The 20,999-nt window shown below is 39.3% G+C and overlaps 1 protein-coding gene across 3 annotated transcripts in view; it reads left to right on the forward strand.

Moving 5' to 3' along the window:
• Window positions 1-4,843: 4,843 nt before the first annotated feature.
• LOC111254871 (uncharacterized) overlaps window positions 4,844-20,999 on the forward strand; it is a 37,453-nt gene continuing 21,297 nt past the window's right edge. Inside the window, exon 1 of one of the 3 annotated variants that reach the window (XM_086975060.1) lies at window positions 4,844-5,571. In XM_086975060.1, coding sequence (XP_086831186.1) covers window positions 5,534-5,571 — 38 coding nt within the window. In that variant the 5' untranslated portion in view covers window positions 4,844-5,533. Of the gene's footprint in view, window positions 5,572-17,149; window positions 17,367-20,999 lie in introns of those variants that run through there. The other 2 variants (XM_086975061.1, XM_086975059.1) reach the window with 2 other exon arrangements.

Genomic DNA, 20,999 nt, shown 5'->3' on the forward strand with positions numbered 1-20,999 from the left:
ATCACGGTTTGTGTATCAGTCCCTTAGATTCTTTCTTTTAGATTAGCTTGTTTATTATCAATAAGTAACCTTTATGTTTTAAGAACATAATTTTAATTAAGTAAAGAAAATTAATTCTGTACAGGCTATACGATGCGAATAAAAGGTTTTATTTAACGAAAACATATAGTGTATTTATATCGACACTCGTGCTCACTACGTACATGAGCACTTACTAACTGTCAGTATTAGAACAAGATAAAGTAGTTTTGTTTTTCTGCTTATTTTTAATTACTTAAGAAATTGTACTTATTTACATATATTGTAGCAGGCTTCTCGCATATTGGTTCCATTGAGTACAGGTCAAATGGAACGCACTTTTGTTAGATTTTAGGACGGAAATGTTTTAGGAAGCTAAAATATTTCATGATTTCAAAGGGTTCAGAAATCGCTAAATTAATGTATCGTATATATTTGAAACACAATGCATCATCCGCACTACTAGGGAATCAAATACACCAGGCCACTATACAAACGCAAAAGAAAACTGAAATTCACAGATAGCAATGACTTACCAGAAATAGGGTTTTGTTACCTATACGTATCTCATTATCTTTATATCTTAACGAGCACGCTTTCACCTGATCTGTAGAAAGGGTTATATAACGAGAATAATGTTGTAGACGCTCCACTTAGAAATTGTATAACAACATATTACACAATTAAACTACTGTCTAAGTACTGTTTAGCCACGTCAGGGTAGTGCTGATGCACTACAGATATACGGGAATTAAGTCATTGGGACTCATATAGGAAGCGATCGTTGTAACTATATGGACATCCGGATATGTAAATTCTAACCTGATATTTTTACATAGAGAGCTTATAAGAACTATCGTACTAGTTTTGGTCGTCTAATTAAGTTCTTCAACCTATCGTTTAGCGTGTACGTAAAGGGACTATTCAATGTTATACTTCCTGTGGAACAGAGACTCGAAATATTCTGGGTGGACGGTGGTTGAACCGGACGAAATTTGCCAACTGAAAATAACGTACCCGTAGTGTAATTGGTCGAAGTTTTACGGGAATTGTGTTAACGGTCTCAGAGTACGACGAAATTCTTTGGTGTTGTGAACTACGCAAAATTTTGATTAAGGCGGTCCTCTGATACTTGTATAACGGCAATGTTCACTGAAAGAACGAATAATGCATTATTTATTTGATTTATTACATAGCTTCAACGTTGATTACCAATAAAATAACAACAGTGTTGCAATAACAGCGGTTATTTTCAATGGCTCGGATTGTTTTCGTTATATATTTGCTACGATCTACTGGTTTCGAACTTTTGATGATAAACACCGCTCATGACCACTTACGGCAAATCATTTCTACTCGAAAAGCAACTTCAGAATATAAGCAGGGTTGTTATTATATTAAGTAAATAATCGGCAGTGATCGTTGTTATATTACGGCTGGAGGATACTGAATAACCGTGAAAATATTATATTTGAGTTTTACGTAACGACGTCCCATAACATTGAATATCTGGGTTTCGTGGCGATCTCGGAGCTCGTGTATAACAATCAATGGATGCATTTGTTTCCAGCATCACATTTACCACTGGGCGCTCAGACGGAGTAGCTTTACCGTGCATGTCAGTAGGTCGCACTCGAATATGTTGAATCGGCTCTTATTGAGCCTATATACAGTCTGATCCTCTCTCATCATTACTGCCATGAATGTTAGAAGTAAACGACCAACTGCAGTTATCTTTTTCGATGCGTACGTAGAGGACCTGCAATGGAATGGGAATCGTGTACGTGAAAACTGTCTAAAATATTTATTCTTCTGCTTTTATCTTCTTAACCGTGAAACATGAATGTTTTTGTTTCACGTCCAGTTATGGCGTTTAGTATTGCTTTAGAGGGCATGGCTTTAGAAAGCACCAATCGATGCGTGTCTACGCCCAGTGTCAAACCCAGACCACTGAAACTTTAGCATGCAAGAGCCCTATAAGCCTACCATAACGTTTAAAAAAAATCTTATACCTAAGCACAGATTTGTCTGCTAAGAACTGTCCAACATCTTGCAGTGCTTAATTTCGCGCTTCATTAGTATGCGCTGCTCCAAAGGAACTAACAAAGTTAGTGACAACTTAAACTAAGCGTTTTTTTTTCTTACAATAACTTTGCTGCAGGTATATATTTGGCAAACACAAATTCATAGTAGATCTTCATCTTACCTCCAATTCATGATCAGGATCTACAACAAATTTCAAAAATCTATACGAATACATTTATTCTAGTTACATGGTAGGAAATCAACAGATTTTTTAAAATAATAAAAGTTATCAGTCCAGAAATAGATTGATATGCGAACCACTGAATCACTCTTAGCTTTATTCTGACTACGTACCCAACGCAACTATTTCATCTATATTGTTCAAGTATCATTCAGTACCCTTAGTTGATCCGATTTTGAAAGTATTTTCTTTGTATGCTAGTGAGCAGGGATGCATGATAAAGATGTTACCATTAGAACGAAAAGGATCCAGGTGGTCGTTACATTAAAAGAAGTGAACTTGCTCGCTTCTAGCAGTAAATATTACTTGTTTATTTTTCTACGCAAAGACAAATCTTTGGACTCGATTATCCTTTTCTTACGATACTCGTCAGAAGTCGGGTAGGAGCTATGTGAGATGTTCGTCATAGCACAGTTTATTCGTTCACTCTCAATTGAACAAAAGGTAGTCTTTTGGACTGTGATCGAACCTCTGTTAAGTTTGGACAAAACTATTCTGCCAGCATAGTCGATAGTGATACGTGGCGGGTCGTAATTAGCGGTCGCTTTTCTTCCCCCCCGCCCGCCCGCCCGACTAAGATATAAAAACTGAGTTAATATTATCTGTACGATACCCAGTTGTGCATCCTATGTTGATTCGAATGAACTTTTACCTTGCTGTGCATGCACTCGTATTGTTGTGTACACACAGACAATGGGAGAATTCGGCTCCGGCAGAGGGAAGGCCAGTCGGGAGATTCACATAAACCGCGCGGCGATCCTATCTTCTACAAAGCTGCACACAGAGCTCTGGTGGGCGTCTCAGTCATTTTTTATAGCTAATGCGCCCCTATTCAGCATTGCAAGCACGTATTCGTCTGAACAGAAAGCCCTATATGGACAACATCTATCACGTGAAACATCTGATACTCATAAGCGCATACTGTTAATGACATAGGACTTTTTCATACGACGCCACATTAAAAGGACTAGTGCTCCTGCCGGTTGAAAGTCGCCATGCCCAATACAAAATCTATCTTGAATAATGTTTAGCATGAATGTGTGGTAGTTACACTTGTATTCAAATGAAAAAGATATAACGCCAGCCAATCGTTAAAAGAGGCCGATTCAGCTAGTGATGCCTTTTCTATATATAATCATACGCAAGGACATTTTAGGAAATTATGGGAGACTGTTTTGATTTTGACATGCGAATTGCCACACGATGCGGACATACTCACATAATTTCAACATATTCTCAAGTTCATATCCTACTTCATACTATTTCAGACACAGATTTATTATCTTGAAAAAGTTAGCTCGTAGTTATTACTAGCGGTTACCTGTATTGGCATGCGAAGGGCGGAACGATAGCAGCTTCGACAGAGCTAGGCTTACAGTTAGAGCAGCAGCAAGTGACGATCATTCCTAATACAGAGATAGTGATTATATGAGCGTGATTATTGTTTTCCATTGCGACGGATATTGTTCATAGCTGCGTAAAGGTTTTATCAGAAGTACTTTGTAAATGGCACCTTCTAAACAATTATTGGCATTTTTACGTATTGAAGTGGCTCACTTATCTCCATATCTTGTCCTGGCAAGCATTACTTTGTTTGTCGAACATCTATACCTTAATGCCTGCTAGACACTAAGGCCGATTTCGATACGTACAGATGTCGAAACTAACTAACTTAAAGCTCATAAGAACACACGAACAACAAAGTGTGACATTTGCGTCAGGACGGATCAACTTATGTTTATAAGTTTTTTTTGTTATGATGTTTTTATGTCTTGTACTACCAAGACCATTAACAGAACCTTTTATAGGTTCTATTAATGGGCTTGACGTTTCATGATTTTAGCATCAACTAGGAAGGTTCTATAGTACGTGTATGAAGGTCGTAAGTAAACTATATACTACATGCGCAAATGATTAAAGCTCATTGGATATATTGCTGTATACGCCCCGATGAATAAAAATCTCAGTTGCTGCAGTTGTTTCATATCTAGAGCTGAATAGGAGAATTAGGCAAATTGTGAACAAATCAATAAAAACAACTGCTACTATCATATGAGCCTGAAAATAGGCCAACAGAATACGTCAGGTTGAAATAAGTCAATGCAGCTACAATGGACACGGCAGAAATCAGTGTTAGAAACGAATCTTATAACCACGACTCGCTTAACTCGCTATTGACTTTTTGCTAACAAAAGTTCAAAAAACAAAGGTATACAAATGTAGTTTAATTGCATAACACCTGCTAGTTCTTCATTTAGCCCTAGTATTAACTATGCGATAAGCTCTTAACTGGAACGCCTGCTTCTTCCCTACTCAAACACTTCTCTATAAATGCCAATGATAATGGTTCTTGATCGCGTTCTTATACGCACGCGACGTTCATTCAACTTCGTCGTAAAGCACCAGGCTGAAATTTGTTCGAGTAGCCAGCACCCCTCGCCTACAGGAGAGAGGGGTTCATTGCAAACTTCTACCCGCACCCTCTCTGCGGTGTTCGAGTTAGAGGAGGAAGGTCCACAATAGCTTGTCCATGCGAAGGCTCGCAGTCCGGTTTGTGCGCCTATATTAGATAGTGAATTGTACAGTACGGAGGGACTGAAGTCGTGCCATTCGACAAAAACGTTGTTGCGTGCTTACGTACCGTGATACACCGCCACGTTCAGCATTGTATTACGTATGGCTTAATTGCTCTTGCTAAACATCTACTCATTTGTAAAGAGAGCGCCTGTCGGTCGGTCAAAGCTTCTCGTTTGACGGGATCGCGATCCACTAGCTTTTACAAATAAAAAAATAGAATAGCAATAAACTTTTTTTTCACTGGTATAGTGCTGTCGTTACGGTAACGATAATGATCACTACGTGAGTCGAAAAGTATCTTAATTCAAATTTACTGACGATTTGACAACAAGAGTTATAGATGTTGTTATCATTTTGTCTTGACGCCATCAAGACTGCGAAAGGAAAAGTCTAAGTGTTGGTTCAGTGCTTAACTGTCAAAAAAAAAAAAATAGTGCCAAAACGGATACGTAAATTTGAATTGCAGTCCATTGCGGTGCACTTATCGGCCGGTGTTATCTAACTCTTAACTGATCATCCACGAATTAGAACGAACTGACGGCCTAATATTGGCTGTTTTACTTTCCACAAGGATATTGCTTCTCGTAGAAAAATACATGCTGTCATTATGGCAAGCACCAGAAACAGAATGCGTAACATTCTGCGGATCTGTCTTATGGGAATGTTACTGCAATGCGTGATCAGGCGGGATTTCGTCTCTGCACGAAGAAGTAAGTTATAATCATGTTGAAATCACCTCTGTCCTATTATACAATTTAGGTTGCGAGTCATTTATATGGAAATATTCTAGGAACACACAAAGATAATAACGTCTTCATTAATTATCTCGGCTAGAATGTCTAGGGTTATATGAAGGATACGTCTATGAAGCGACTTCAGTAGATCTATACAGCAGCTAACAGAAAATCGACGTTTACGTATGAATTGCCGTACATCGTCGTACATGGCTATTCGTAGCCGTGAATTGTTCATATGACTTAACGCGTCACCGGCAGTCGGCCCTAAAGGGTCGCATGTACTGTTGTTAATAATGAATACATGTCTAGCTTCATTGTCTTTGCCCGAGCGGTTTTTCTGAATCACATTTACTCTTACTACAAAAAAAAAAAAAAAAAGAAAAGCTACTGCTCGCTTAGTATAATGTTGCTACTATCACTGTTAACGCTACCGTCACAAAACATTTATTTCTCGTGTCTATGCAGTACAAAACTGGTTCAAGCAGTAACTAAACTTTTTTTATATACTGAGAGTTGCAATACGTTAGTCTGCCTTCTCTATATGCTAAACACAGGCTGAAAGTTACCTTACTGACTGTAATGCATTTCAGCCCTTGGTAAATGGGCAGATTGTACTTCTCAAACGGAACAAACATCACACCCATTCTAAGGCATTCTTTCTCCTCAAACTTCTAGTCCCGATGTCAAAGCCTTTACTACATACGTACGAGCATGCTTCTCAAATCATTCTCGTGTTCGATGTATTTTTTTTAGGCTAGATGTCGGGAGATCAGAAATTAGATCAAACAAGATAAATGTATTTGTTTCATCAATAACTTGCCACCATATTTCTTACTTTGACTATCTTTTGCGATAAAAATAGATTTAGGGGGCATTATCATCAAAGTTGAATTGGTAACTTATGAAATTCCAATATCTGCAGCAAGTGACCAGAAGCAATCGATCAGTATTAATAATTTCGCCATGCAATACGCTTTCGGATAAGTGATATACGGCTAAATGTTCCTACTTTGTTCGCCTGAGGATAACTTTCTATAGGTTTTAGGTATACGCAGCAAATTTCCAATGTCAGCCTCGTTCAAATCATTTCATCAGCCAGCCATCCAAATATTCCTCTTTTGAACACATGCAATTGGACGTTCAATCATATCAACCGAAATTATTTAGCAATCCGACCAAGATACTAAAGTCAAATCTTACCAGGTTTATTTTCGACTTACATGAAACTGTGCGATACTTTAATGTAGCACCTTTATTTAACTTAGAGTCCAGCATACAATTTTATTCACTCTACGCTATACGTAAGCAGAAGTCTGTATTGGCGCTCATTTCGATAACTCACTTCATTAGTTGGGATAATTAAAAAGGCAGGCAAGATGGCTGATGGCCAGTCATAGACAGACTAAGTCTTACAATGGCTATGATATTATGCCACAATGAGTCGTTGCGAGATTTTACTATCTTTATCCCATAGAAAATGACTCGATGAGAAAGCAGCGATGAGGCATATATCAAAGATCGCCGCTGGCATGTCGGAAATCACCAAATCTGCTGCGACTCTCACAAACGTAGCAAACCACGCCTGCTTACCGCTGCTAAAAAACCGTACAATTCTTCCTATAGAGACTCCTTGGAGCATTTTGCTGCTCAGTGCTGATTTGCCCTGGGCTCTTCCTGTAATAGTTTCAAGGCTGTTCTTCTTCTCCAGAGCTCCGAATTCAAGACGCCAGATCAGTCGATTACAAGAAAGTTACATCAAACCTCGATACTAACTAGATAGCAACATTTGTCTTAAACTTCGCTGAAGTTCCTAAAGGTTGCTTTAAATAGACAGGCTGAAAAATCCATATGTGATACACACATACACATATGGGGGGAGTGACAGGCCTGCACATTGAGACAAATTGAGGAATTCGTAGAAAGTCGTACGGGGAGCAAATTACCTTTTAGTTCATAAATAGACAAAAATAGAAGAGCGAACTCAGAACGAAGAAAATACGAAAACATCTGATCCAAACAATGCTTTCTATGGAGTCAATATCCGATGAACGAAGACAACATTATGGTTTCGTAATCGTCACGCCGGTACAGTTATGCCCGATTAAACAAACTCACACGTCATTCCATCTCGCTTCAGGAACGTCGGCGCTCTTAGATCGACGTACGTTCAGCAAAAAAGCAGATTAACATACAAATTGTTTCCAGTCGTCGCTTATCTACACGTATATCATTACGTGTCAGTTTCCACCCATCGACTAACAGACACGAATGAACGTGACGTAACGATGAGAATCTACTCGATCAATGAACTGCAATACGTGAACAAACCACAATGAATCTAAAATTTTCCGAAGCTGTCTTACTAAGAGGGAAGCAGGTAAAACATACAATGCAAACACACTCAAATGGAAGCTAAATATTCTTTTCCCCCTATGAACGAATAGAGGTGATTGAAGAAATATCGACAGTTCAGGGAAAACGGAAAAAAAAGCTACTATTCTGTGCAAGGAAGAAAAGAAGACATGACTCTGATTGGGGGTCTGGCATTAAAATTGGAGCGAAATGTCAAGTATAGCCGTAGGGTACCGAAGGGTCGTGTATTTAGAATGAACCGAGTGTTTTAATTTGTTAGGTCAGCTATACTATATGCAACTGGACACATAGAGGCATTATATATTTGGATGACACTTCATACTTTAATGAAGTACGGGTACGAATTCTCTCGAAACAATCGTGCGACAAGCACTAACAGCTGTGTATGTTGTAAATATTCCTGATCACAAAATATTATGTTCTATAGCGAGCAGCGAAAGCATGAATGGGTAGCCTGCCGATGCTATCTAGTCGCTGCACGAACGCTTACTATTTTTCCTTTGAATTAAGTGATGTCTCCTGCGGATACGAAGCTCGCTAGGTAAGCTGAGTGCTTTTGTTGCGCCTATAGTGCCAATAAGCTCTAGTCTATATATGGATATGTTTTTTATACGGCCAGAGAGCGTCAATTGGGGAATCATGAAGCGTCAATTAGGATTGATCGTTCCAAAGTGAAAAAACATGAATTGCTAACCGGTGATTACTTCGCTTGTCGCGCACTACGACACCGCCGGAACGATACGACCTCGCTGTAAATCGACACACGGAACAAACGATGTCCTGCAACTCCGTCCCGCACCGACGCAACCAAGTAGCTATTGAAATAAAACGTATAGTGCGGCATCACACTTGCTAAAGCTGTACACACTTCACCTAACCGATCCCAGCCAAACTTCCCTTAAGCATATGATCTTGTATAGTAATTTTTCTTTTTATTTTGACATGAAGCGGATGATTTGTTTATTTTGCTATAGCACAACAATATTATTTCTTTCGATAGAGTCAGAAACTAGTCATACTAGCGTCACATTTCTATTCCGTTATATTAAACTAGGCTGATAAATACTGTGAAAGATTTTTCTTTGCAATTTGGTCATTCTTACAATCGTTTATTCATGAAGAACGAAAAAAAACGATGACTTTCAGCTTCTAGAAATCGATTGGCAGTCAATCATTCACTGAAATGACGCAATTTTCAAACATTATTGCGCTTTGATGAGCTCTGTGCTGCTACTGGAAGCAACACACACTATCTAGTGGTTAGACTGATAGAAATGTAGCGGTATATAGTGATGTACATGCTGCTCTCTTCCAAAAAAAAAAACGCTTCCAAACCAGCCTCTGCTGTCGTTGCTGTCCAATCGTTTAGCTCTTATGGAGCATAAACAAATTTAAGCATCTACAGCTCCGGTCAGCTTCAATTCGTTCGTTTTGCTACTGTGGATTTGCTCATCGTAAACACAGACCAAGAGATAAATCAGAGATATTTTTGATCACCAGAGGAAAACATCTCTGATGTCATTACTGTTAATATTATTATTATTATTACGCTTAGGGTTCAAGCATTTACCTGTATTTGCATACTCGTAGGAAGCGCCATCAAACCCTATAACGCAAATTAGACCTGGCAGATTCGTTTGTTGCTGGTCAATCAAGCTGGACAAAGTAAATCTTGTTCAGTAGACAACTCTTTAATACTCTGCGCTATTCGTAAGATATAAATATCGTATGAGCTGTTTTTGCTAGCTTTTTCGCAACTTAATCTGCTATCCGACGTACCGCGTCAACTTCAAAGAAGCAGACCAGTCTGTCTAGTATTCTATGAATAAAAAGTCGATTGAAGCCGCGCCTCATGAGCGGAATATCTCGAAGACAAAGCTCGGCAGACAATATCGTTAGAAAAGTATGTATCTTTTATGGTCTTATCTCAGTATTAATGAGCATCTAGACTCAGGCCCTGTTTACTTATATCGAGTGGTCCTAGTGGCAAGAAACCCCTCCAGGAGAATGCCGCCTCTCATGCAAAGCTTTCGTTGATTCTTTTTCAATTCGTTCTTAAAAGAAAAGAACCTACCTTTTAAGTGGACACCTTCTAAACATGTGCGGGATACAAGGGCCTCCAGCCTTTAATATGTATGAAAGGCACTCCATATTTTCACTTATTGGAAATAGCCAAGCTACATGCTTTGTCGGAGGTTTTAAAACCCCCCATTAGCTGCAGTGGCAAGATATGAAAGAAAACAAAGGAAAGCTATAAAACAGCAGATCGAAATTCCGACGGCGGTGCACTATATCGCACCATTTTTCGCCTTTATCCTTCATGTTACCGTTATGACAATGAAGCCATATCGAGTTAATAAAGCACAGTCGAGCTGACACAGGAAAATTAAGACGAGCTCTTTTATAGTTCTCATCATTTTAGTCTTGTATAATGTCCATATGATGATGCTTGTTACGCAGCTGAGAAAGGGTGTGCGGTCAGATAGTAGCTTAACGTCGAGCAGTGGACGCAAAATAGAAGCAGAGTAAACAATAGCCAACAGAGCAGCTGCAGCGACGCTGCCGAAGAAGAAGTAGAAAGAAAAACAGGAGCTTCAACCTCAAGCTATACTATTCGTCTGGTATAATCTACCTACATAAATAACAAGCGACCAACAAAGTCTGTAAGATAGGCACATAGCACCGCGTTTTCAGTTACGATGCTTGGTGGGTGGGCGCATCCAGCGACCTACTGATTCGTGCTGCTATTTTGCCATTTCTTGCGGGCTGTGTTTCATGTCCTTCTCTCTCGTTTTGATGCAATTGGCCAGAACGGCGTAGTGGGGGCGTTGCATCATGGGGAACAAACAAGATTATACCTACAAAGGTATCAACGAGCCCGGCCAGGAATGGCAATTCAACATGAAGTAGCGACTGGAAAATAGGCGAAGGAATACAATTGTCCTATGTCTCCTAGCGAGAACTGCATTCCGGGAAAACGTTTTTGTTCGCTCCTTCTATAAAACGAATCGAACTAATGTTTATGATCATCAGATGTGACGGCATGTAACTCTGCTCTTTGTCTTTAGCTGATTTGCTAATAAAGGAAATCACCTCTTTTAAGTGTGTATTCAAATGAAGACTAGTTTAACTCTACCTTTTTATTAGGATGATCTTTTTGTAATTAAGGCTGATGGCCTCTATATGCATATGTACATCTCCGTTTTAGATGATCATCTAATACTTGTTAAGACACAGTGAAGCTGTAGAGAAAAGTTGATTCATAAGATATTTCTGCCGTTCGCAGAGAAAAGCAACTGGAAAGAAGCAAAGAAAAGGAAACCGGTTAACATAGGCAACAGGCAACCTGGCGACGTACAAGGTTTCAGCGACTGCTGTCCTGCCTCGCCTTCTAAACTTCACTGCCCCGGTCTTGATCAGGCTTACGGTCAGTCTCAAATGTGTGACTGCCGCGTGGAGCCGGGCTTAAGCCTGCTGCACTGAAAACCATTACGCATGTCACCGAAAGATGCACGAAAGCAATGTCGGCCACATGGAAGATTATCTCATCGCTCGTGCCTCGCAGCCCCTCTCAATTTCTTTGATCTCAAGATAGGTCTAATCGCAGCGTATTGATGCACATTATTTGGGAAAAAAAAAAAAAAAACATTACACAATTACACCTGAGACTCTGCAAGAAACCGGGTCTTCCCGACCCGAACTGTACACCCAGAAGTGTTTAAGATGCGAAATCAATCGTGATAGGTATCAATATGTTCGATGTCGCCTCGTCCCATCTTTAGAACACCTGGCAATTTTCTAAAATTGGCTAGATAAAGTTAACAGAATTAGTACTTGTGTTTATCGAATTTGTACCGATTTACGTCTGTTTTCGCACCGCAGTTTCCTCCCGTCCGATCATATCGGTAGAGCGTGGAATTGAGAATGCAATTAACATACTGCAAATAAGTGAACAGAAACCATCATATCTAAGTTATGAAACGTTATGTTCTACGCAGCCGACAGAACACAGGAACGAAAAGGTTATTCGAAAGGTCTAAATCAATATGGCCTATATAGCAGTTCCGATACCGTTGCAATCGATAGTCGCTGTAGATAGTTATTCGTTGTCTACGAGAAATTAATGTTAGTAATCGAAGGGCGATAAACGTGTACAAAACAGTATCCGTTACACAGGCGCAGTCACATTTCTCGTCGCTTGTATATATATATATACATAAGCAAATATCACACTGAAACTCGATTTTCATTATTATTTATGCCGATAATCTAATCTGTTTTGTCCTAGTGAGTACCTGTTGATGCTGCTGTAGGCAACGAAGGCAAATGTTTAGCACCTTAAAAACTCGTCTTAGCACTACCCTATTTAGCTACCAACAACAACCACATTGAAGTACCCATTCATTAGCGGTTCGCAACTCGCACGAGCTGCTATGGTAAATTCAATATGAAACATCGATGTTGCGTTTTATTCAGAAAAGAAATGGCTTATCCTCTTGCGATATTAGGTAACCATCGAATGGGACGTGTTAATTTCACAACCGAAGTTACATGTCTCCTATTGTGAAAGGAGACCCGATATAGTTACATAGGCCTGTCTACTTCCAGTTATGTTTAGATATACTTGGCATTGAACTTATGGAGTAATAGTGTTTCGTTTCGTGGAAGATGTCCTGTATCTGTTTCTATTGTCGCTGTGCGAAAACGAAACGTTTATCGGACTACGGAGTCCCCCGCTTTGTGACCAAACCAAGTTAATTATAGGGGCAGCGACTAAGGATGCCGGGAACGTAACGGTTTCTGTGTCTTCGCTTTGAAAAAGCGGATCGAGCAAGAAGTTTCGCCAAACAAACATAGTGCTTAGCAGTGTGCAGAAAAGTGGGCTTGCTTGGAAATGTGAAAATCACCGACATTTTTTTGGTTTTGGAACCCCTAATTTCTGCATATAGATATTTATTCTGCGAATAATAGGCTAAGTAAATTAACGTCAATTAGGAGGACAAGCGTCGCGTAATAGGAAATTAGAAATAGTTCGAGGTTCACAGCATTTGCTCAACCTCTTCTATAGCTTCTTCTTTAGCCTCTGTCTTCGCGCAGCAGCGACTTCACAGAAAATTAAAAAGTCGGTTTAATCATTAGTGTTTTAATTTTTGGTGATCTTCATATTTATAGTACCTTCTCTTCTGTGACGGGTTTGCTTACAGGTTTGTATTCTAAGATTCACCGATGTCAAAGCCTCAACGATTTCAGCCATGTAGCGCCCAAAGAATAGAAGGATCAAATACATACGATTCAGTAACTGTAATATTTTCCATGAAACACTTGGAACTAAATAGAACCCTTATAGTTCATAGATACCGTGAAAACAGGTATTGCGTAATTAAAGTTGAAACTAAACAAGATATCTACTGCTAGAGGGGCAAAGTACAGGGCGCGTGGTGGCTTGTGTATGGCAAGGTAAAACGTAGCTTTATTTATACACGAGTCGACTACTTGTTAAATACTCCGATTTAATACAATAAATTATAACTAGCTTGTACACTTGCTAGGGGAAGGAAACGGTTAGCTCGAATTCTTCCGGCAATCACAGATGCTGACCGGCCACACTGCCACCTTAGAACTGCTGTTCGCACATTTTTGAGCGAAAATAACTAGTTTTATCATACATATAATATATTATTAAATCTCTATTATATCGGTTTATTAAAATAGTATAAAAAAATGACCTATTCAGGATCAGGAATATAGAAATATAGTTGTCAAAAATCGGTTGCTGCTTTATTCTAGCATAGCAAATACTTTACATGTAGGTATTTGCTACGCGTATACGCTAAGTGTTAGTAGTCAAATCTGGTTATATTAGCCTGGAAAAAAAACGTATGGAAAAGTAGTAAAAAAGTATGTCAGATTTATTAGAGATAGACCTAGAAGTCAATGTATCGTAACGCCTAATACAGGATACTCACTGTGATAGCGTAGTGCGTAACGCACTTATTTATCAAACCTAAAGACACGTCGTGTCCTAGGTTTGAATTTAGGCATGGACGAACGCCGTTTCATATTGGCTGAAGTCAGCCGCTTGCGGTAATTCCTCGTAGTTTAAGCACTGGATGTAAAAGATAAAAAAAAAATTTGTTTGGCGTGGGATACCCTTTGGATGACCTAACGATTATAGCGTTAGACATCCTCTTGAGCTAGATCTGCAAATGGAAGTCAGTCATTACATTTTTTTTCAATGAACAGTTAAGTATGGGCTGTTTATTAAATAAAATTTCGTAACGTTCGTACCCCAACTTGCCAATCGTCGTCAGCCAATTGTCCGTCTAATCGAAAGAATCAAATCTACGTCGCAAAATTGTTTTCGTACGAGCGACAATTCTATCGCACTGCACTACGTATGACGGACGGCCCAAGATTTCTCTTAGGTAACAGATTTCTCGCACACAACGTTCTCGACAAGGATATGAGCAGTGCATGAAAGGATACAGTCGTATTTCCTGGTAGCTAAGGGAAATTGTTTTGCCTTCCGCCTGGCTCAACTGCGTTATCATCACCTCAGCTATATAAATAGGTACCAGCGAAATCTCTATTGTAAACAAAGGCCCAGATAGAGCTGGGCACTTAAAATTGAGTTCGTTTAGTGCTTTAATGTACCATGGACATTTTGAAACATCTTGAAGAGATCTATTTCCGCCATTATGACGTCGAACATTCCAAGCTTGGTATGACTGGTCGTAATTTTTGGCATACCCGTCTGCGAGTCTTAGCTGCGGTTATTCATAGCATGGCAGAAAGCCTCTATACAGCTAGCAAGTCCCTTCTCGAATCTTTGTTCTTCGTGTCTCGGACGTGCCTTGGGCCATAGTTGAATTCCGTCAGCTCACTATCATATTATTCACTGTGAATAGAAGATTCTATGGGTAATAAAGTAAGGTAAAAATACTTCAATCATTCATAATATAATACAAATGAAATATTTTGTATTTAGAGCAGCCTGATGCGCTGGATCAAAAGTTGACAGAATGAAACATTTAAAAACGTTTGCTCTCTGTAAGTCTTGGTTAGTTGCAAGAAAAGCATTTGTATAACAAATTGCAACTACCTTGCTGAAGATAGTAACTGGATAAGCCTTTCACAAGGGTATAGATCAAATTTTTATTATTTTAAACATCGGTAAATTTCAGCCTAGAAAATGACGTAGCGGCTACACGATTGCAGTGCAGCGCCATGAGCAAATCCGCCGACTACCTGATAGAAATGTAATTTTTCGCCGTTCATTGTCCTAAAACAGCCCCTTCTTTTCTGTCCCTTTGGTGTTTGTCTTTGTCATTGTGCAAAGATCCTATATAGTACCAACTAAATGAATATCGTCGAGTATCTTATTCAGTGGTAATCGCCGGAACCAAAATTGGCTATACATCGCATAATAACTCTCTATCTAACCGTTACTGGTGCTGACAGAAACTCGAAGGTTCCGATCTTATATATATTCAATATTCACGTCCTAAAAATGCATGTCTTTTTCTCTTTGGTATTGAGAAGCGTTGCTGATGAAAGATGTTTTCATATGGCTTCCATTTTCAGTATGGAAAAAGGGTGTGCAGCAATGCATAGAGCTCTCGCGGGGCGAAGAAATGCAGTAGGCTCGGCATTGGAAAATAGAATGTCTCCTTTAAAAACAGAAATCTTTTCTCGAATGGAGATGTCCAACAGAAACCATAAAGCTTTATCAGACAGCCTCCAGCCATATGATAAAAATAGGGGTCGTTTTCAATGCTGGGTTGTTCTGATACACTGATTCTGCTCTGAAACTGAGGCTGAGAGTCTTTGTTTCAGCATGAGAAGAATGCCTGTTTATTCCTGTGCTTGTTTTTGACACTCTTTAGAGATAGTTGTATGCACTCGATGCTTTTCTGTGATCAAGGGTTGCGGACAATACAAAAAAAGCATAAGACTAGGAATAATAACCTACTTCTATTACTACAATGGCCACTACTGTTAAATTATGTTGTGAAGTCAAGTGTTATAATGGTTGTTAGATCGACAATTGGCTATAGAAGTAGCTCAATCGCTCGCAATTGTTGTATATCCAGTGCTTATCTTAACGTGGCTAAACGAAAAACACTCGAGTAACGGTACTGGTTGCACAGTTTTTGCTTGGGTTAGCATAATTTTTTATGTGGGTTACCGACTTTTTTAACGCGTATTTAGTATTTCACCTTTTTGAAAGGAGTGTTGTTAAGTAAGTAGGAAAATGATATGAGTAGAAGTGATTTGAGAAAACATACTGGCATTAAAAATGGGCCGTAGTTTAGAGTCGTCAGATGATAGCATTCGTATGAGTAGGTCATAATCGTAAATTAAAAATTAAGTAAATCCAAGTAGTTCTTAATTATCGTACGTACGTGTATGACGACAGTATGTATACTTCTAAGGGCTTCTAGAGGCTTTGCTTAGTTTTTGGTCACCTTGTATCATAAAACCTATAAACCTAGCACAGATTCTGGTCGCAAAAACTGTAGCATTGTATGCTCGCACCATTAAATCTTCGAAAATGCAGTACATAGTCATTTTGTATGATCCTTTATAACCTGCGATCAAACACCTGAGTCCTTTCTCAGATCAGTCAGATGTCAATAACGTTGGCAGCTGCCAGTGATATGTGCTCTTTTCCTGTAGCAGTTAATCATTCAGCCAAAACCAACTTTGAGAATTATTTGATGACTATTTTGTTATTTCAGAGGAGCCTTCATGCACAATAATACAGAATCGCGTTCATTTGTCATATAAGCTAAATACTGGTTGTTTATGTGAGACATCATACGCACAAAAGTGGAACGTTTCACAGCACACGTCAGTGCCGATTCTGCTGGTTGAACCTCTAGGGTCTGCAACTCATATTTTCTTGTTTTCAGTACTTGAGCTCGAGTGCCAGCACTATCAAATCTTAAAGAGCCCTGGGCAAACAGTCGTCTATCTCTTTTTCACCTTTTTTCCGTCTAACGGGGCAAAGGGGATTGTCTAACGAAACAGTTACAATGGTTTCAACAACCGCGGAAAGCCCAAACTCTGCTTTCTCTCTTGCGCGATCAATTACGCTCGCAATTTAGCCACTTGGCAATAAGCTGATACCAACTATCTGTCATAGATGAATTGTTTCCTGTGGCTTCCTGCCTTTCGACCTATTTGTCATGCATGTTTAACTGTAGGGTCACAGCTAGCAGCTTCTGGCCATTTTATAAACGGCCAAAATACACGCGCTTGTCCCGACGGAACATAATGCCACGAGGCAACTGAATGAACTCATGCAAGTACGTGTCTGCTCGTGATATATGGTAGACAAAACGCGTTAGAATGCCCTGGGTAGAACGACTTTGCTAGCCAACGCAGTACATGTAAGTAGATACTATTTGTCGAGCTAGGCAAAGCCGCTCTCTAAATTTCACTGACCGTAGTGACTAAAACACGTATATGAATTTTTTATTTCAAAAACTAGGTGGGTAAAGCGACTTAGATACAACGGCACTGGTAACAAAGACAGGAACATCAACATAAAAATTCAGTGTACATGTACGTTTGCCTATATACTATACCATCTTCAACATAAATTGAATAGGGGATTATTTAGATTACTTAAGGATACCTACTAAATCCAAAACTAACAGTATATAAATATGAAATCGCAAACATACTTCGTAATCACAAATAGCTTGGATCAATCATATCGCCGTCTAATTTTTCTTGCCGTCTTTGTCTTCTTTTCGTCTACGCTTCTCTACTCGACGAGATTCGCCGACAGTTCTTTCTGTTTAATCGCAATAACCTGTATGTACATGCAGAACAAGCTTCAATTTCATTGATCATTGTTGCTATGCATATATAGACAGTTGCTCGGTAAGCGCTACCAGTATAAGCCCGTCTAACAACGATTCGTTTGCTACCAGTTGCATAGTGCGAGAATACTCGTGAGGTTACCAGAACCACCGCGAGCGATACCGTCTGAAACCCCAACGATACTTCTAGATTTTGATGAACGCTGTACCAATAAGCACTACCACGTCTGACTTAGTGTAAATTCGGGCCTCTTTTCCGCTGGATGCTGGTTTTTCCTGCTTCAGCTAGGATATTTCTCGGCTACTAGACCATTGGACACGAACTTTTTTCCTTGATCCGTCTGGATTAGTAGTAAATATCCAATTAGAAATCATATACAAACATATGCTTCGATAGATCATACATAGCTAGGTCGTATCCACAACGGTCTCCGCTGCGTTGTTAGAAAGCTATTAAAGTTCATTGAAATAAATGTCAGCCAATGAAGGCAGCTACAACAGCAATAACAGTGAGAACGGGGCCGCCCGCAACGCCCTAACGGTACTTTTTACCCGATTCGGTGCTCGACGATTTCCGTTGAGCGGTCGAGACGCGCTTGCAGATTTCGTTCTGCAGCAAAGGCCTTGTTCGGAAACGATGCACGATCAGTCGAGTAAGGCCAGGAGTATAGAGTTTATTAGCGGTTGCAAGCGGATCGGCGTCGTGAGTGGTGTATGTGTTGATGCATTCAGAAAAAGACACGAACTGGAAGTCGTGTTTGACCGGTAAATTTGAACGGTCAAAGTAGTGTTCATGTAGTCTTCATTTCGGTCCTGCGCCTAAGGATCTGCACATGTTTTAGATGGGGCACAATCCACTGAAACGTACCTGTAGTTAGTGAAATCAAATGTCAAAAAGAAGCATTTGTCTCCAAAAACAAATAATAGCATTATAGTTGTCGATTTAAAGTGGATAGATAATAAGAGCGTAAACTAGAAACGCACTAGTAGGTAGAAGTATTTATACTTTTCTGCATTTTTCCCATATATTGTTATATAGAAACACATTGATGATGACAAGCAATATATATATATATATATATATATATATATATAGGGAATTCGTGTGTATGGGTAAAACAACTCTACCTTTCCGTCCGTCTTTAAATATTTGCACGCCCAAATTTGCCCATCTAAGAGATGAAAAGTTTCGTGTCATACAAGGTAATATGGAAGTTGCTGTAAAATTAGAGAAATAGAAATTTATCACACTCTCTCGGAAGAAATATACTTAATTATAACTCTTTTCTATGATAGATAAATCAAGAGTACGTTTTTAAGCCAAGAGAAGCGATTTCACAATGGTCGAATAGTATATGAACCGAATTATACGCAAATCGATCGACGACCATTTTGTTCACGAGTTAGCCCGACAAATCGCAACTGGCAAAAGTTAATTTAGCGAATATTCTTAATTTTTCGCACTCCCGTAAAAACTTATCGCCTCTTCGCGGACACATGGGTATAGGCATGTAAGCTGCATGACTTTCTTCTCTAGGAAAAAAGACAAACGAGTATTTATCTTAGGTCTAAATGGTAGCATCAAGCAGACGTAAAAAGCGCAGGTTCGATAATGCCGCTGCCCACAATGTCAAAATTGTCCGTTCATTCCGTACCAAGAGAGGAACGCCGAGCGAGAAAGCGACGGACTAGAACCAATGAGAAGCCGTAGACTGTACAGCTCCTGATGCCATTTGCGCGTTACACGCTGCACGTAGTCTACCCCTCACCTTTCAAAACAGCCTGCCAAAGCGAACAATCAGTTAGTAACTTGGTCTCGGTGTCTCCGTAGACATAAGTCCTTAAACTATGGTAGCATAAAGACAAAGCAAACGCAAGCAGTTCCACTCGGCCGTTCGTTTTTGAAAGATTTGACCGAAGCATCGTTTAAGCCCTAATGGCGCTACTAGTTTATTCGGATGATGACAACGGAGACCACGTTGGGCACACGAGTGTACCGCTACGATAATTTACGCTGTGTACAGAATCGGACGAATGAAGCTGGAGAACTTTTTCAAGTCCCTTGCTTGTTTTCGATCCGAGAGCACTTGTCGATGGTTAGTGGTGAGGGCAAATCCGTGTTTGATGGTTAATATTTGTCTAGATCATGCATATATGCTAATTGCTAATAAATGATAAAGAACTCTGAGATAATGTCCTTATGTATATCGAAAGTATACAGTAGTTACAAAGGAGCATAATCAGATGGCAAAAACGAGGGTGAAAATTCGTGTGCAAACATTCATACGAACCCAATCTGCTCGAATTATATAGAAACACCCCATTAGTATTGTATGTACATCGATGTGATAAATGTTTTAATTATAAATTAAATGACGCGGGTATTGTGCAGAAGTTAAAGATAAGCTTCATATTCATGTGGGCGTAAGCTGTTCTTATATTCTTTATTCAATTATGTAAAGTTAGCTAAATTAATTTTTTTACTTTTCTATAATAGTACGGCAATGAAAACGGTTTCTAACGGCATAATGGCTACCCTCGATAAATTGTATCCACCTCAAAGTCAATCATTATCTAGAGCAATATCTGAGTATTTATACATGTCTAGCCATGGTTGGCCGTTCATTAAGATTCGTATAGATGTTACGATCACTAACGAAGTATATGCGAGTTAACGGAGTCTTTGCCAGGACTAGGCTTAGTCGGTCAGCAGCAATTAAGATTTAAATGAAGATTGCCAAACCGAAAAGAGACCTTTTAGTTCCATAATGGCTGATCGTTCTGCGGACTTCCATAAGCTATTTCCTGCCTCTAACTCCCCTAAAGAGTTACTCTCTGACTGGTATTAGTCAGTACAAAATACTCCTTCATTATAATATAATACTTGGACAAAAAGTAATTTCCTTGCTAAAACAATTACGTACATTGAATTTACTTTTTACAGACTTTGGGGAATACTTCATGCTCTTCTAGTTCGCTACGCACGAACTAGTTTTGCCTACACCCGTGGACCTTTTATATATCTATCGTTTCACGATAGTAAGACATCGCAAAGGAAGGAGTAAATGTTACACTTAGGCATACCATCAACGGTTGCTATAAATATTCCTAACTTGTTAGGCTTTTATAAGACATGCTTGTTAATTTAAAACAGTCATAGTTATGGTAGATAAATAAACTGATTTCTCTAAATCT

The sequence above is a fragment of the Varroa destructor genome, unplaced genomic scaffold, assembly GCF_002443255.2.
Source record: "Varroa destructor unplaced genomic scaffold, Vdes_3.0 BEIS01000007.1, whole genome shotgun sequence".
Taxonomy (NCBI): domain Eukaryota; kingdom Metazoa; phylum Arthropoda; class Arachnida; order Mesostigmata; family Varroidae; genus Varroa; species Varroa destructor.